Raw genomic sequence first — 19445 nt, 5'->3', positions numbered from 1 at the left:
AAACTGTGACCTACTTCATAGCTACTGTATAGTTTGAAGGGCTCCCAGTTAGAAAAGCACTTCTTAAATATGAAACGTTCACGGCTTCACTTTAATTAGAGGGTAAGATAATAAGGAAAGCTAGCAGTAACTTAAACAGGTAGAAAATGTTAAAGTTTAAACTTGAAAAACTTTATTTCTCCTAATTCATGCAATTGTTTTATTTTCATTAAAGTTTATAGAAAATCCACCTTACGTTTTTAAAAATAAATCTTATATATAGATAATAATATTATATAAAACATACCACTGACCATACGCCAGATCTGCAACACTTTAAAACATTTGTCACTATGTTTCAGTGAAAATAAACATTTAAAGAAGGCTCATTTAGTACTAACTCTATATCTCTCACATGTATTTATCTTTGTGAGTTTGAATCCTGGACACTAAATCTGATTTAAATGGAGCTCATTGGTGACTAGAGCTGTTGAGGGCACCTCACATGGTCCATCAGGGCTTCCTGGTGTCCGTGGGCACTGTGTTGGTGACCCCTGACGTAAATCTACCCCTACCTAACCCCACTAGATCCCTCCACTTAACCCAAAAAATGCCAACATAATTCCAAACAACACTTAATGACAGCTTATCATTGCTAATGACAGATAATGACAGCATAATGTATATGTATAAAACATATTACATGTTGGACCTTGAAGAGAAACAATTCAGCGATGACGAACTTCTACGTTAGAAAAAGTCAAAAGTGCCATTATTTCCTTAATTGTAAAAGGTTCAGCATCAGAGGGACAATTAACCAGGGTTGGGGTCAATTAAAAATCCCGTAATTGATAATAAATTACATTATAATTGTAAATAAAAAATTTAATTGACCACAACCCTGTAATTAACCCATGACTGAAAATGTTTCCAATTATAAAAACAATAAAATTATTGAAAAAGTTGGGAAAAGAAATGTTTTATTCTCAAGGTTAACAACTTACCTAGAAGTTCCCTGTGCTGAGCAAGTGTTCCAGCTCCGTTACAGGGAATGTTCTGAAAAGGACCCGGGCCACCGCCGTTACTGGGCCAGAGGTGGTCGTGTGATGAATAGCCGTAAGAAGCGTGTGGGTGCTGATGGTGCTGTAGGTGTGGATTTGGGTGATCTTGGCTGTCTGAAGGGCATGACTGGGGCTGCTGACACAGAGCATTCTGGGTATTGGCTGGAGATGGTTCATCTGGGTAAGTTGAGGAGATGCGGCGCTGATAGAGAGGCCGACCCGGACCTCGAGGCTCATACTGTGCAAGGCGAGGAAAACAGTGAAATATAAAGAGTGAGAACAGGAAACCAATATATCCAGTAATCTAATGCGGAATCCTTCCCACACATTAGGTTTTACCAAACAAGAATGAAGAACTTATCACAAAGCAGTTGATTCTGCTACTTATTCACAAGTGACATTTAGCAACAATAAGTGATTTATAAACCCCAAAACAACTTTGATCAAAGCCCCATTTGATAACTGTAGTGACTAAGGCCCCATTCACATGGAGACAAAACAAAAACGCTTCCCCCTAAAATGGGTAATTATGTGTGTGTCCACACGGAACGGCGAAAAACGCTGTAATAAACATTACAGGCCTCTATGTGGAGCTATAACGCTGTTACAGAAATACACCAAAACAGGGAACAAGACATCAAGAGAAAGGCAGCATGTCTGGATTAGGTGCAGTTCCTGCATGACACTGGAACGTACGGGAGGATCTAGTCGTTCCAATAAAGACCAGTAAAGGGGGGGCAGTAATACGCCTTGTGGCGTGCACTCTGCCATAAATACAGAGGAAGAAGAAGAAGAAGACACCCGAGGATGGGCGTAAAACTTGCGTTACTAAAAAACAGGACATACAAAAGAAAATGGGAAAGAGATGGAGACAAAGACATGATGGGACATTTGCTCGTGGATCGATGACAATGAAGAGCTTCTGCTTTGTTGCCATCATTATTGTTGTTGTTGTGGGGCTATGGCATCATCAGTTGCAGAGTAGCGTATACACCGTTCTCAAGGCACCCCAGTGGGCTGCGTTCTCAGACTTTCCCACTCTGGGACCCGTTTTCAGAAGTTACCGTATTCGGCTTCCAAATCTTTGTTGCCGTGTAAACGCGAGGCGTAACCAAAAAAAAAAAAACTTGACCGTTTAACCTACAACCCTTCTCCATGTGGACAGGGCCTAAATTCCTTTTAAAAAATGAATTAAAAAAAGTATGACCAAAAGAGGGATTTGTATTTAAAAAAGAAAAAGAAAACTTGGAAAAGAAACTTTATTCCCCCAATTTAGGTTCTTTTTTTATTCGAATTTACTGCTGTTTCTACTATTAACTGTTTCTATTACATTACATTACATTCAGGGACATACACAAAAATTCCATTGTACCTGATCTTTTTAAATTGTACATATGGAAATGAAATTTATCTTATTCTATTTTACTCTATTTAACAAAGTGAATATAAGAAATAAGCAAACCTTACCTCATCTACATTGTGAAGGGCTGTGGCTCCTGAAGTTCTGGGAGAGAGTGGGTGAAAGGACTCCTGATCTGGACCTTGATTCTGTTGTTGTTGTTGCTGTTGCTGTTGTTGTTGCTGCTGCTGCTGTTGCTGCTGCTGCTGTTGTTGTTGCTGCTGTTGTTGTTGCTGGTGGTGCTGTTGGTGAAGTTGCATTAGGTGGACATTGTCCTGCCTGCCAGGGTGAGCCATGGCAGGTAATGCATAAGAGAGGCTGTGGCCCTGGTTGCCTAATATGTGGTTCTGCTGTGACTGGTTTATAGATGTGGCTCCGCCTTGGGACCACTGTGCCTCCTGCAGAAGGTATTTGACCTGGGAGGGTGGGGGGCTGGAGGAAGGAGCTGGTGGCTGATGTGGGTAGCTACCAGTGTTGTAGATTGGATTCCCCGGGTGGTGATGCTGCTGCAGAGCTTGGTTATTGATGAAGTTGTCATTCAGCATGTTGCGACCCGTCTCCTGGGAGTAAAGTCCTGATGGAAAATGCCCAGTATGATTAGAGATGGGCGTTAGGGACGAGGGGTCACCTGAGGCACGAGATTGGCGGTACTGAAGGAGCCGAGACTGAGGTGGAGGTTGGATCTCAGCTGCTTCCCTGGGCTCAGGCTGCTCCTGGGGGGGGATCTCTCTCAAGAGACCAGGGTATCTGGAATTAAGTTTTACACGTGAATCCTAAAGTTTTTATGATGCAAATTGCATGTGACCCTTTTATTTTTACATATCAAAAGCTATATCCATAAAATGGTTAAAAAAAGTACTCAAGGTGTGTTTGTAAAAACGACTAATCTGAAATCATCTGCACTAACCTGGTGAAAGGAGGACCGCTAGATGCAGAGGAAACTGTTTCTTCATCTACATTGGCACCAAGACCCCAGCTCGCTGCAGGAAGCATCTGATGTGGGAAACGAGGCATGCCGGACTGAGCAAGGTGGGCGAGCTGCTGAGGCAAAGGGAAGGCGACGCTTCCTTGGATGAAAGCTCCTGCTGCCTCCCCCCACTGTCCATGCCTGGCTGCTTGCTGCTGTTGGCTCAAGGCCTCCAGAGCCATAGGACCCTGAAGGTCTGAATAGACAACAGAGGTTAGTGCAAAACATGTAGACTCTCTAATACATAATAAACAGATTTATGTCCCTTTTAGAAAATCCAGGGTTCTTGCCAGCGCAGTTGAGCATAGGGGCACCCTAAGGTGTAATTTTGATCCCCTGCGGTGTGATGTCGCCCCCTACGCTGGTTGAAACACAGCGCAAGGGGCGCTTCCAGGGGTGTTCGTGTTGTTTAAACTCCTTTTAATCTGCATAACCGAGAAACACATACGTCAGCCGCACCGTCTATTTAACATAGGCGATTTGCTTGGATGCTTTCGTTATTACCCGAGGACTCCTGCAGCCACCAATGTTGCCTGTGTGCATCCTCCACTTTGTTTATATTGGACAGTTATTACGATTACAGTGTGCTTCAACTGGACATAGCATGTAGCGGCACATGAAGCTGCTCGTCGAGTTTATAACTTGCAACAAATCATTCTACATGCACACGCACTGATGTGAATACTGTCGGGTCTGATGGGTTCGGGCCGTATTCTGTCGGGCTCAGGTCTTCTTTTTAGGCCTGATTAAAGCTCTGCAGAGTGAATCCTCCGATTTGTAACCCATAATCACCGTCCAATAGAAACGGTGTGCTTTATAATCTCAAAATTAATTAGTTTGGGTGGGAGCGTGTCCAAAACAGTCCCAATATTACTGTGGGTTCCACAAAATACATCATTTAAATTTGAAAACCGGACCTTTGAATCAGTCTTTTCAATAAAACGTTATTTCTTGTCTATACAGCATACAGAATTCTAACTACAGTCATTATCACCTTCAAAGGTTCAACAAGTTTTGGCTTTAAAGTAAGGCAGGAACAAAAATAAAAAAAAGAACATTTTTAGCTTTACTTCACAAAGTTTGTCTGTGAGCGGGTTATAATTTTCAAAATTTTCAATGGGGGGGATGCGTCCTGACACCCCTACAATATTTGTGCCAGCGGCCCTCGCTCACGCACCTCGCGATCCCCCTACACTGTGAAAAATTCCTGGTGAGAACCCTGAAATCTAAAATATTTAAGTGAACTGATAAAAATCCACTCACCTAGACCGTCTCCTAGGTTTCCATCTTGTCCATCTCCTAAACTGCCCACCCTGTTATGCTGCAAAAGGCCTGGATGGTGTCCCATTGGAGTCCTAACAGAGCTGCTCATCTCCTCCCCACCCACCAAGTCTGGGCCATCCAAAGTGGGAGACTGTACTGTTCTGTGGGTGGATATGGCACCACTGAAGAAAGAGGCGCTGTGGCCTCCAGCTGTAAAAGCAGGACTGAGCTGCTGCTGCTGATTCTGTTGGGGTATCCCCGAGTGCTGGGGCTGGTTGACTCGATAGGGAAGCCTGGAGACAGAGTACTGTTGGGGGTAGTTTCGTCCACTGCTTGGGTGTGGTGGGAAAGCTTGGTTGGGTGGGGCAAGGTGGTAAGGGAGGGGTCTCTGAGGAGCAGAGGGGTCTTTGCGATGAAGCAACGGGTTGGGAAATCCAATGACTCCATCGGTCTGGGAATCCAGATTTCGATTTTGGACAGTGTCAACATCAGCCTAAAGGAAAAAAACCAAAATAATTTTTATTTTATTTATTTATTTATTTATTCAGTTTATTTCCGACATGGTTAAATTCACTTTTTTTTTTTTGTACATGCCAAAAAAGGAGACGAGAGAAGCAGTTTGCTTATCTGGGTCCCGTCCCCTGTTTTACCATCGCAAATTTACATGGGTTTACATGTCTCTCTGGTCAAAAATTCTTGAGTTGTTCTGAACAGTCCTTTTTTTGTGTATTCTCATCTGTAGTCAGTGTTTTGTTTTTATTTTATTTTTTTTTTATTATTCCTCCTCCTCTTTATCGTTGTTCGTGTTGGCCTTGTTCCCTGCCAGACGCTGTTAGCATTCCTCCAGTGCAAGAACAGTTACGCTTTCGAAGGTGTTTGGAAGTTTTTTTCCCCTTTCATCCATAATGTCACCACTCGGGAATGTCTCTTTTGGACACACAAATTTGCAGCTTGTTTTGTCTCTACATCAAGGTTAATCCAGCTGTTGTTAGTTCTATTGGCAGTGTTGTATTTTCCACTGTTAGATTTAAATTGTATAAACACATTATTATATCTTAGTTCATAAGCAAGGTAGTAATTTCATTGTACAGGAAAACGTGTTTCTAACTGCGCATATGACAATAAACACTTTGAATTTAAATTTAATGTAATCCTTAATCACCCCACCACCTAGCAATTGAAATGAATAAATGACAGACCTTTTTTATTCTTGGTTTCCACATTTAATTCAGTCTCCGTAAAATAATCACAGTCTGAGTTTTGTTTCCAGTGTTTATATAGATCTGGGTCCATATCCATGATTACCATCAGTAATGTTGTTGTTTAGGTGGATCCTTCGTATTTTCCCGAGTCTTCCATCGTTTTGATGAGGATTGGTTTTCCGTTCTCTTCTCCCAGTGGTGTGATGTAAATCCTGCAGTTCCTTGTCCACGTCTTTAGAATCTTTCCTTTTTTTATTTGGCGTGCCTTCCATGCGATGCTTGCATTTTTTTTTGTCAGGATTTCATTAATAAAAACCTTCGTTTCCTTCAGCTTTCTTCCTTGCTTCAGTAGTTCTCCTTTGAATTTCATGTTCTTGAAGGTTATTTTTTTATAGCTCTGTTATCATTTTTCTTTGGCAGGAGATGGCAGGAGTTGATGTTGTCAGGGTTCAGGACAATGTCCTTCGACTCCAGGTAGTCAATGACCTGTTGTTCAATCGATTTTGTTTCTTCGTCACTCGCGTAACTCCTGGGTTTTATCTTTAGGCCTGTGATGATGACATCTTTCTCTCTTTCCTTTTGTTCCAGCTGTTCAACCCTGGCGTTCAACAATTTTATCTCTTCAGCATTTCTTTCATTCTTTTCTTTCAGTACCTTTGCTTCGCTTTGTAGGTTTTCCAGTGAGTTTTCCAGCGTCTTTTCCAATGACTTTATCTCGGCAGATAGGTTTCGTAGACCCTCGCGTATCATCTCCTTGACCTCTTCCAAACCCGAATTGGGTTCTGAAGGGCCTCCCTGCGGTTTTTTCACCATTTTCCTTCAGTCTTGGGCCCAATTTTTCAGGCTGTTCAGCTGTAACCAGCTGTAGCCAAGGTCGTGTTATCGGAGCGAATGAAAACACGTCTGCTCTCTCCAAAGACCAGAGATTTATATGATATAATCGCTTTTTTCCTTGTTCAAATTGAGATTGTAAACATCTGTTACCAAAAATGGAGTCAATCGCTGCACATTTAGGAGTGGCACACTTTTTTTCACAATGTTGAAGTTTTTTCTATTTTCAGATATCAGGGTTGAGGCCAATTACAATTACATCTTCAATTATCCATATTCAATTACAACTCAATTACGATTATGTTGACCGTCATTTTTTTCAATTACTATTATTTTCCTTCTGAAATCAATTATAATTATGTTCTCAGTTACTAAGATTAAATTACAATTAATCACTATTATTGAGCCTTTAATACAACAGCCCATAAAACATAACCTTCCTCTTGTGTTAGCTTTCTGTTAGCGTCTCTAATGATAATGGGTGAGTTTTGTCTTAAATCAGCTGTAAAATACACTAAAAAACTATTATTCATCATTCAATATGTTCCTCATCTCTTAGTTGCCTTGTTTGGCTTCCTTATCCATGAAAATATTGGTATTAATATTTTTGATGTGGGTGTCTGAGCCTTTTTTCTGTCAGTTTTTAAACGGTACAATGATTCTCAAGAGAACTAACGGGCAAACTTAATATGAAACATATTTTAATGATTTCCTTCACAGGCCGATGTGTGAATCATAGAACTATAACACTGTTCTCTAGCATTAAATTACATCGTAAATGACCGTTTTTATAAAATGTTCATGCCAATTACAATTACAAAGTCAATTATCTGAACTCTATTACAATTCAATTGCGATTACAACAGCAACATATTTTTTGAAATATGGTTTAAATTATAATTATGTCAATTGTAATTAATTACCAATTACGCGATTACAATTATAATTGGCTCCAACCCAGTCAGAAATAGTTGAAACTAATGTTCTTACTCATCTGGTATAAATATAGGGAGAAACTATTTATGAATATACTTACCTTTATATCGTTAAAGTTTCTGATATCTGTGAAAGTTACACATTCTTTGGTTGAGCAAAAACAATTGTGAAAAAGTGTGCCACCATAAACGGACGTTATATTGGCCCAATTTTTGGTGCAGATGTTCAAAATATTAACAGGAACAAGGCAAAATGCGATCGGGCAAAATTTGGAAAACTTTTTTATACCATTATATTGTGAACCACCCTACTGTACATGCTTAGCAGACAAATTTTTATGTGTTGACAATAAAGTGCATCAATGGAATAAACAACACTAATATGGCCTTATTTTTTCGTGTTGAAGATAATCAAACTTATTAACAAGAAATTGAAGCAGATATTTTGTCTGATATACAATATTTACTGTAATTGAACGCATGGGAAATAATTCATTATTAAAATTTTATTAGTTACATCTCTCAAGATGATTGATATCTTGATCAGGGTAAACCACTCAGGTTGAAAAAGCTGTTGTTGTTCAGCTATAGAAGAGACTTAAGAGGCCAACATGTAAATGACATGTAAATAAAACAAGGGGTAGAATTACTCATCTCTATGCAAAAAAATAAAATAAATCATAAAAATGACAAGTATAAAGCAATGCAACAAAAATGAACTTGCCTGTTTTTCCTTCAGGTCGGTCATTTTTCTCTCTGGTGTTTGAAGACGACTCTGATCTGGCTTTGAACAACCTTCCAACTTACCTAAAGAAAACACCAGAACAACACGCTTAAATCTGGACCTTAATAACAGCTGAGTTGGAAAAAAAACTTAAGCACATACCGTTTCTGATAGGGTCAGCATGTAGCTCCTTGTCAGGACTGGGCTGACCCATACCAAGAGGAGACGGGTGGGCTACCCCGCTGTAAGGGACAGGGGAGCTGCGGTTCTGAGGCTGCAACAGATTAAAGTTGTAGGCCATGGCTGCGGGGTGGCTCATCATTCGAGGGTCTACAGCAAAGCGATTCTGGTAACCTGGCCAGGGCAACTATAAGGAAAAGGGAAGCAAAATAGGTAACATTACCTTTCCAATGGACAATGTAAAACACAACAGGAAAGGAAAACCACAACAGTCTTAATGTTCAGTGGTGTAAAGAGTACCAATATATCCTGCTCAAGTAGAAGTACTGTTACTTGATTTAAATTAAAGTACAAAAGTAGCTCAATTAAATAGTAGTCAAAGTAAAAGTTACTTGGAACCCACAGGTTTATTTTTGGTAATAAATTGAAACACGCATGCAGTAAACATCACATGTATAAACTTAAAATTGGCAGCCAATCCACACACAACAGTCAGGAATTATAGTGTGTACAAATGTCCCCTTTGTGGGACAAATAAAGGCAATCTTATCTAATCTTAAAAAGGAAGAGACTAAATCTACCATAAAGGGAACTTAATTTATTTTCCACAAAGGCATCTGTATAAAAGGTTTGTCAAAATGTCTGGTCATTTCATTTTTTTTTTTTTATAATAGTTTCACAATGTCTGTTAATCATTTAAAAATAAATAAATAAATAAAATAACTTACTCGTTAACAGTTGAGTGTAGAAATGTAGCAAATGATTCAACTTCTTTAAAACGTACTTGAGTACAAGTTAAATGAACAACTTAGAATTATACTCAAAAAAGGTACAAATACCCATAAAAAAAACTCATTTACAGTCTTGTGAGTACTTGTAATCTGTTACTTTCACCTCTGGTAATGTTGTATGGGGAGGAAAACTTGGAGACAGTATCGAAAGGCATTTACAGTTATTTGCTAAACATTTTAATAAATATCAATCACAAAACTGTTAATTTATTGAAGTGATTGGCTTTCACTTGGTATTGACTCATGGGTACGACTAGAAAAAAACCACTTACAGGCAGCGGCATGGACATCACCATGTTTCCACCGTACACCGCGGGAACGTAAAGGATGCTGGCACCGGTATGAGGATCGATCCTCTGCACAGGACTGGGAGATTTGCCCATTGCTGCCGGTGCACTGCCCAAAGGTGGAGAGAATGCACGAATAGGGGTTCCCATCAACACGGCAGAGCTGGGTTGGACTACAGCAGAGAAACATAGAAAACACAAATGATGAATGTTACAGCCTGTTACTAAGCAACTGAAAAAAACTGAGCATCATCATATTTTTGTAGCCTGCACGGTTTTGATTGCTTCAATAGCCCCAGGGCCTAATGCACCCATATGGACTTTCGTAATAATCAGGAACAACATGACTGACATGCACTAAAAACAAAATAATCCTTTGGTTTTTTTAACCCACATTTTAAGTCCATCTCTGATTTCTATAATTAAAGGCAACGCATTGTATACTAAAAATTCAGGTACACTCTGTGTAATATCACATTGCATTTCAATCTCAGACATGAACAATCTAGAACAGTCATGTGAAGACAGGGCCATCTATAAGAGGAAATAAAGGGGAGAGCTTTTTGAGGCCCATCCAAAAAGTCAGCAAAATGATGGTCCATTGTTCTATGAATCTGTGATAAACACATTTATTTATTAATCTGAGTACAGACAAAAACAAAACGGCAAATAATGGGTATGATAAATTGTGGATGTTGTTAAATTGGCAAAAATAAGGTAAAAGGTGACAATAAAGGGTCAACATATGAAACCTTAGGTGAGAAAAGTGGTGGAAAGGGTTTATAAGTTCCAAAATTGTCTTGAAAGTGAAAAAAATGTGCAGAAAAGACATTGAAATTTGATGGAGAAGTGGCAGAAATGGGAATAATGTAGCAAAAATCCATTAAAAGGAGCCAAAACATGGCAAGAAAAAGTGATGCAAATAAATCAAAATATGACAAGTTTGGTGTAGCTGCAGAAAAAGGGTAAAAATAAGCAAAAATAGGGTCAAATTGTTAAAAAAAAAACATTCTTAGATTCTTGAAGGCATCTGTTGACCCCCTCTCAGTGTTTCACAACCCCAAATGGGGTCCTGACCCCAAGGTTGAGAACAGGGTTGGGACGATATTCTTTTGTCCAGATTCGATTTTAATCCCGATTCTTGGATGCCGATTCGATTTAAATTGCGATTCTGATTTTACAAGTATTGCAATTCTACAGTGATGATAATCATATATTTTACTCTGTAGTGTGATCAAACTGTGGCTTTACGTTGGACACGGTGTTAAAACCGTTGACCAGTGAGGACATCTTTCTGACGTCTGTCTAAGTTTCAATTCACAAGCTGCAGCTGACGTGCGCACCGCGGCACACAGCTGATCAGCTCCACGACGCAGCAGCTAACATCCTTCCAAGAAAAGGAGTGAACAGCAAGAATAAAATATAATTAAATGTAACGCATTTTGCCCATTCTAAAACTGGTAAATTTGAACTTATTAGTCAAACATTTGACGTGCATGTGTAGCTTGGAGGAGGTGTGTGTGTGTGTAGAGGCGCTATGATGGACAGGGTTGGATCTGCCTCATCTGACATAATGGCTTCATTACCTGGATAAGTTTATTTAATATCCCATCCAGGGTCCGTTGGTCTGCTGCCGGGTGTCTTATCTTGCTTACTCTAGCTTTATGTCTGGGTGGTGGCGGACAAGATGAGCAGTAATGTTCGTTGTGTTACACAATACGCTACTTGTCCGAAGCAGAGTTTAATACAGCTTTGGTCATGTCTAAATCCATTTGCCATAGAATCAATCAAAAGCATGTCCATACTTTTGATTTAAATCGTAATTACGGTTGTTGGTTTGTTTGCTAAAGGGAAGTCCCAGCTGCTGCTACTCTTCTTCTGCTAAGTCTTCCTCGTGTTTGCACTCACTTGTTGGTGCATTACCGCCACCCAGTGGTCGATCACGAAAATGTGAAAAATACAATAAATAAAAAAATCAATACTGGGAAGCAAAATCGATTATTAAAATCGACACCCAAAAAATCTCAATAAATCGTCAAATGTATTTTTTTCCCCCCAACCCTGAGTTGAGAACCCCTGCTTTAACAAACAATACCTAAACAAAGTGGTTTGGATTTTTATTTTTTGAAAGCTTAGGAACCATAAATTCCATTTATTGAATCAATTTGTCTTTTGCTCAGTTATTTCTGTAAATTCTGTTTTGTCCATTTCCATTATTCAAAAGCATGGTACCCCCCCCCCCCAATTTAACAATTAACAAGTTAAGATGCCTTGAATATTCTGTGAAATTAGCTTAAAGTGATATACATCAAACTGCTTTACCCCTCACTCTGCAGTGCTGTAATACAGTAAGAGACGTAACAGACCACAAGCAGGGCAAAAGGTGAGTTCAATCCAGATAAGGGGTTTTTACTCACCATAAGCTTCAGGTGGAAGATGCTCTGTGTGGTTTGAATGTTTCCCCTGTAGGAGAAAATGACAGATGAAGCTGCATTTTACACAACCAGTGACTGAAAACATGACAAACACAACTACAATAAGCTACCTCTTCTGTATAGCAGAAGGCGATCAAAGTGTTTAGGCAAAAAAACCCACAAAACTACTACTTATTGCAAGTGCAGGAGTCTGTTCTAGTAATAACATATTGTGGTAATTTAAAATAAATTCGACACATTAACAGGAATATTTTACACTCAATATAACATTTTTTAAGTGGCTATTTTTTAATGTCTACTCTCTCTTTGTCAAACAGAGCAAAAGCAATATTTATCAAAATAAAGAGTCAAACATTTTAAGCTGTAATGTTTCTTCCCCAGAACTACTTTTAAAAAGATTTAACACATTGCCTAAAATTAGACGTCACGTCTTTAACAACTTTGTTTTTCAACCAAGGTTTGTGACTCTCCTTTAAAAACTGACAGATTTGACATTTTGTGGCAGAAGCAACTTGTTCTTGTGGCTATTTTAGGCTGTAACATTACCTCAGCAATGCCAGACACACCAGGCTGAGAGTGGTGCCCATAGTCTAACATGCTAGATATCTGATCCAACCACAGACTCACTACAGCCAAATGTCTCCCGTAAAGCTGACGCTTAATAGCTTCATGGAGTTACTGAACATTTGCTACAAGTGATCAATTTTCCAAAACAGAGGAACTCTCCTGAGAGCAAAATAGAGCCACTTTAAGACCATCACACACATCACGTTACAGCCAAGATGTTATTAGATTAACAGATGGGTATTGCATTGCATCTAAAGGAAAACTCCAATTTAAGAAAAAAACATTTTAGCTCCATCAAAAGAAAATAAATCATTGCTAATTTGTTTCTGCTAGAAAGCTACTCAAACTATTAACAAAACAGCAATTACAATGTGCAACATTGGAAAGATGCAGGTTAATGACCTTTCTTTTTTAAATCGTAAAGAACCAATTATAAAACAGAACTAGAACTGCAAGCAGTTATGAATAGGGGCCAAGCCTTCCAGCGCGACTCGGCCCCAGGTTTTGCGGAGCCCATGGAAGTACATTACAAAGGATGACAGGCTTGGGGCGAGCGTCAGGACACAGGCCAACGTGCCATTTGCAGTGTTGCAATAGTAATGGGCACGCCCAAGTGATACAGTGCTATTCAGCAGTGGGTGTGGCCTATGTCAAAAGATTATGTATTTAGGGAACACCTGAATATAAAGCTTACGAAGATGTGATTTAAAATGTGAGTTACAGGCCAAAATGCATTTGCACTTATCATAGCGCCACTTAGTGGCTCACTTTTTTAGGTATGGGTGATCTGTGTGCTCTTCTATATATACCCTGTAAATTTCACAGCCCTCAACATAATACTTCAGCTGAAATAAATGTTTGCTGTATGTGTCGTAATAAGCCACGCCCACTTTTACCAATCGTGATTCACTTTGAGATATAGGACAAAAGCCCAAGGAGGAGTTCGAAAAAGTAGGTTTTCTAGTTTTTGCGCCAACATAATTATAGGCGGAAATGAGCGTGGCCCAGCCCAGGTGATTCATTGCTATTGAAGGAATCCGTAGATATGAGGTTTTTGAACGTGCGACATACGGTGTGGGAATTATAAGCCAAAACACGTTGACCTTGGTTATAGCGCCACCTGCTGGCGAAGATATGCAGGTGTTTGCGTCTGAGGAGCCTGGACCAACCCTCCAAATTGCACCGCCCTCCCTTGCACGGTTTAGGCTGCAGCACCACTTTTACCAATGGAAAAATAAAGGTTATGTACAACTATAAAATTCAGAACAAAAACAATAGGTTTACCAGCACCACTGGTTCTCCAGCCCCTGTGGGCTTGGTCCCCTAATTATAGATCAGAGCTGGGCCTGGGCAATATATCAAGAAATCAAGATCTAGAAATTTCTATTTTGGCAATATAGAAAATGACATCACCTATATAGATATATTTATATTTTCTAGCTTATTTTGTATTAAAATAGTTGTTTTAGGAATCACTGCATTAAAAGCTCAGTTATATGAATTGCCGAGTGCGTCCTAACCCAGACCTTCACCTGGACAAGCCACACTCCAGAACTCACTCACACGTACTGTCCATCAGAGGAGAAAAAAACCAAAAGTGGCACATATACTGTAGTTTGTTAATAAATAAGCCTGTGTGACATTTTTGCATCAGCACATTTAACCCTGAATTGTTTTTCTGGTCTTACTTTATTTGAATAATAAATATTGAGATCGATATCGTATATATGTGCATTTTGAGAAACAATGTATATGACCATTAAAGCTCTCACCTTTCAGTAGATTTAAGGGATCAAAGGCTTTAAAAAAATGGTGATATTGTTATTAGTCATTTGCTGATATTTACAGCAAACACCATCTTATCATTCGATATATATATTTGGTAGAGCTAAATGGGTTTTGTTAATGACTTAAATTTGAGGAATTTTAAACAACACGCTTGAATTAACTACAAGCCTGTGCCGACATTCATCATTACCAATGTTTGTTCAAGACAATTTGGGACCATCGGCAACATTGTCTTTTTGGAAAGACTGAGTTAAAAATATTGAAATTTATATTGAATATCGCCATTTTATTATCCCTAATCAGAGCAGAAAATGAATGCAGACTTTTAACAATGCAAACGTTAAGAAACGTAAACATGAACTGTATTTCAACTTTTTTGTTTGGTGCAACCACGCTGCTTCACACAGCTTCCATTCATACAACAACTCCAAAACAGCAAAGTCTCTTCTCACCGGAGTGACTCCTTACCTTGGGTGGCGACTGCTGCTGCTGACCCGGTTTGTTAGAGATCGGCTGCGTGTGCTGAGGATGTAGATGATGATGTGGGTGGAGGGACTGTGAGGAAGGGTGGTGTGCTTGTGGTGGTCTGAGGGCACGGGGGATGAACTCTGGTGCCAGTGGGTTGAGAACATAGGTCTTCTTCAGCTCCAGGGCCTCCAGTTGGGCCTTTATCTGTTCAAAGGTGATGCCATGAAGGCTCGTATTCTCGTGGCAGATGGAAATAAAGTGCTCCCAGAATTTTCTGTAAATAAACAGTGAAAAACATTAAGGCACAATTTCTACTACTGCTATTTATGTCCTTTTATCATAAACCAATGTTTAAAGATAATATTTTAAAAAGCTAAAATTGAGTAGCTTCTATGAATTAGGCAACAACAAAAACTAAAAATTATTAAAATTTTATCTTTTTAAAACAAAAACCTAAATGGAGTATTTGAGAAGGCAGCTTTAAGAAGGACTTTTTTTTCCCTGTTATTGTTTTTGGTGGTTAAGCCAATTTGGAGGAAAAAAAACCCCAAAACTAAGAAATTCCCCTATTTCAGCTACAGCTGATTGACAGCATGTTGATTCTTCCCTGAGCTTCCTTGCCTCTCAGAAGGATTTAAATGGTGTGAAATAAGTGTTTAGTTAACAGGACATTCATTGGGAAGTCAAAAAATTGGTTCATCTCTGCCAGCGCACATTTAGAAAGATTAAATTTCCTGACACGAAGGGCTGAGTCATAATATTGTTAAGTTTTTTGGTAAAATTATGATTTATAAATTGATGATGACCCTTTATTCATCTTGATTTACCTGCAGCGCCCAACGGAGCACAGTGCAATGGGGTCTCCTACAACTGCAACCAGAGACTGTGCTCTGGTAATAGCCGTGTTGAGTAACTTGTAGTTGGAAAGGAAGCCATAATCAAGGTCTTCTGTTGAGTCCTCTACTAGCTGTTCTTTGCGCTTGATGGCCGTCTGCTTGTGTTTGCAGGTGTGCCGAGTCCGCACCGTGCTGAGGAAAAGCACCCGGAATTGTTTCCCTGCAAAAAAAAAAAAAAAACTTTGTGTTTTTTTACTTGAAAACTCTCGCAGAACAAGAGGTGGAACTTTTTCTTTGTGGTTAATACAAACCAAATACAAATATCAGTCATGTTTCCTATATTTATACATGTTGTATCTGCAAAGTGCTAAGGAGATAAATTATTGTGAGAAGAATAGTGAGAAATGATTCACCAGCCAACATAAAAGTTTGTCCACAACCTCTTCCAGTGCAGTACAACTTTAATCCTAAAAATCAAATTGGAAATGATTTGCAAATATAAAATTTGCAAAAAAAAAAAAAGAGGATCCCCATCATATCGTGTTGGACAAGCTTGTACGCCTTAATGTTCCTGGGCGTTGGCTCGTGGAGGGCTTAAGCACTTGGTAGGGTCACAAGCCAAAGTGGGCCCAGAGGAGATGCAAGTAAAAGAGTGATCAAAGAATGTTTTGAATAAAATTTAAAAAAGTGGTCCTGAAACTGGGGACAGGGAATCTTCACCAAGCATCCAGTGCCAGACCATGGAAGAAAACTTTCTAGCCAAAGTATAAGCATCAAAAAGCAGACTGAGTCACACTGATTCCAAAATTACCCAAAACATCCCACAACGGTGAATAGATCCCCTTAGGGCAGAATTGCCGTGTATTTATTGAGGTCATATGCAAGAGGCTTAACAGAACGCTTCCCTCGGCCTTTAAAAGATCAAATTGAGGTGATTTGGGCATCGGATAAAAACACCCGGGAGACCCCTTCCTAGCAGGAAGACCCAGACCATGGTGAAGGAGTTACGTACCCAATGACTTGACATCCCCTCAGGGAAGATGGAAAGGAAGGAGGGGGTTTGGACGTACCTAATTAACCTGCTGTCTCAGCAAACCAAACTTGGATAAGCAGAAAAGATAAATGAATGGATGAAAATCAGCGTGGTACATTTGATCCTTTGATGAACACGCAAACCAACATAGACTATTACATCAAATAATATCACAGTCCAAATGAAACATGTTCATGATTGGAAAGGAGCAGTAAGAAGAATACAATTCTTATATTTCTGTCCCTTAACTTAATAAATACATAATTAATGACCCCACCAACCGTCCTCCATCAGTCCACATAATTTTCACAATTCTCTTATCACCTAAAAATGCCAAATTAAAATTTACAAATCACACCCCGAGTCGACTTTCTAAAGCATATTAGCAGATTTTTTTTGCCCTATACATCTTTTTAAGTTGAAAAATATTTGTACAAACCATCACATCATTTTGTTGAGCATTCCACAATGCTTAACAAAACATACACAGCAGTATTGGACAGAATTAGAGAAATGGGGTCTAGTGGTACCAAAAAAATGTTAGCTTTCTTTTAACCCTTGTGTGGTGTTCGGGTCTGTGGGACCCGTTTTCAGTTTTTATTAAAAGAAAAATGATACAATTAAATAATTTTTCAAACTGAGACTCACTGGCTTTGGCTCATTTTCTGTGAAGAACATATATCAGAAGACATATTTAATGACCACACACCGTACACCCCCCTACACATTTCTATTACATATAAGATGTTCGGGGGCCACTGGACCCGGAGCTAATAGAAGTGTGGAAATTATTCTTGACTGCACTAATTTAGAAGGAAAACGTGTTTTTGGAGAGAGGTGGAAGGAAATGGACCAAACCCAATTACATGCTTACTTTGGAGTTCTCATCCTTGCCTAGCTGCCATCAGGACAGTGTGGGACAAGTGGGTGCGCCGCCTCCCCCTGCTGTACAACCCTGGGCCAAATGTCACCATTGATGAACAGCTGATGCCATTTAGGGGCCGCTGCCCCTTTCGGCAGTATATACCATCTAAACCTGCAAAGTATGGTATAAAGATCTGGGCTGCCTGTGATGCCACTTCCTCATATGCTTGGAACTTACAAGTCTACACAGGGAAACCTGATGGAGGAGCCCCAGAGAAAAACCAAGGATTGAGAGTTGTCCTCGACATGTCTCAGGGACTCAGTGGACACAACATCACATGCGACAATTTTTTTACCTCGCACAAACCGGGACAAGAGCTCCGGAAGAGGAAGCTGACCATGGTGGGAACAATAAGGAAAAACAGGTCAGCGCTCCCACCTCAACTGCTGACTTCAAAGAACAGGCCTGTCAAGTCTTCCAAGTTTGTTTACACGGCTGACACATCCCTGGTATCCTATGTGCCAAAGAAAGGCAAGAATGTGGTACTCATGAGTACACTGCACGGGGATGGAAGAATCTGTGACCAGGAACATCACAAACCAGAGATCATCATGGATTATAATGCCACAAAAGGAGGGGTCGACAACAGGGACAAGCTGGTGACGGCCTACAGCTGCAAACGGGGGACTCTACGCTGGCCACTGGTAATATTCTTTGACATGTTGGACATCTCAGCGTACAATGCCTTTGTCATTTGGATGGCACTGAACCCAGAATGGAAACGAATGAAGCTCCAGAAAAGACGGCTCTTTCTTGAGGATCTGGGAAAGGCATTGGTGAGACCACAAATCGAGACAAGAAAACATATCCCCAGAACCCCAGCCTCTACAGCCATGGTGAGGAGGATTCAGGAGGAGAATGCTGGTGCCCTGTCCACCCAACCTACAGAACCACAATCTGCAGAGCCTGAAGTAAGTGTGTGATGCTGTTGCAGTACATGTCTGGCACTCATGTCTTGTGAGAGAGAGAGAGAGAGAGAGAGAGAGAGAGAGAGGTGTTAGTAAAATTCCTGATCTTTTCATTATTCTAGGTTGTGAACACCAGCAACAAGAAGAAGCGGTGCGAAGTGTGCGGACCCAAGATGGACAGGAAAACACAATATACATGCATCAAGTGCAGAAAGTATATCTGCAACACACACACAGTAAAGCTCTGCCCCTCATGTGTTATATAGGCTAGTGGCTAAAGGCCATGTGTTCAATGGGGCTGATGTGTTGTCTTGTTTACTCTGTGTTCATGTGTTGAGCTTGTGTTGTGCACCTGAATGGGTTAAATTTCTAGTTCAAAGAAATAAGTCAGTAGTTTTGAAAAACCTTGCTTCACTTGTAAATGTTTTCCACTAATATCTTGATTTTAATTGATTTTCTTTATTATGTTTTAAATAATAAGTTATAAATGTGACCTAAAAAAGGTAAAGGGCCAATATTAACCATATATATTGTTTATACTGCTTATAATTGGGATAAGGTAAACATCTGTTCAGTATTTTAACATAAAAGTGTTTGATTGTGAGGCACTAAAAGCCACAAAATGGAACGGGTCCATCAGACCCACAAACACTGGCTGAGTAACAACAATATGAACATCACACAAGGGTTAATCATCAACAATCACCACCCCTTTGTTCTGTTATTGAAATGTGAAATGACATTTCATTTCTGTGTGATGTACCGCTTGTTTTCTGACTTTTTCAACACTGACCTGTCACACTTGGGAACATTTTGAAGAATCAATATTTGGGCACTAAACATACACTGAGTTTACACAGTTAATT

At 39.7% G+C, this 19445-nt stretch overlaps 1 protein-coding gene across 1 annotated transcript in view; it reads right to left on the bottom strand.

The window, feature by feature from the left end:
* helz (helicase with zinc finger) overlaps nt 1-19445 on the bottom strand; it is a 63882-nt gene that overhangs the window by 4587 nt on the left and 39850 nt on the right. The window contains exons 23-32 of the mRNA XM_028462884.1: nt 15705-15933; nt 14878-15151; nt 12037-12082; nt 9605-9792; nt 8524-8728; nt 8362-8444; nt 4670-5162; nt 3347-3602; nt 2508-3186; nt 984-1278 (exon numbers count right to left, since the gene is read on the bottom strand). Of these exons, the coding sequence (XP_028318685.1) occupies nt 984-1278; nt 2508-3186; nt 3347-3602; nt 4670-5162; nt 8362-8444; nt 8524-8728; nt 9605-9792; nt 12037-12082; nt 14878-15151; nt 15705-15933 (2748 nt within the window). The remainder of the gene's footprint in view (nt 1-983; nt 1279-2507; nt 3187-3346; nt 3603-4669; nt 5163-8361; nt 8445-8523; nt 8729-9604; nt 9793-12036; nt 12083-14877; nt 15152-15704; nt 15934-19445) is intronic.

This window comes from Gouania willdenowi, chromosome 1 (assembly GCF_900634775.1).
Source record: "Gouania willdenowi chromosome 1, fGouWil2.1, whole genome shotgun sequence".
NCBI lineage: Eukaryota > Metazoa > Chordata > Actinopteri > Blenniiformes > Gobiesocidae > Gouania > Gouania willdenowi.
The sequence above is the reverse complement of the archived record's forward strand: the minus strand, read 5'-3'. Positions and strand labels throughout refer to the sequence as shown.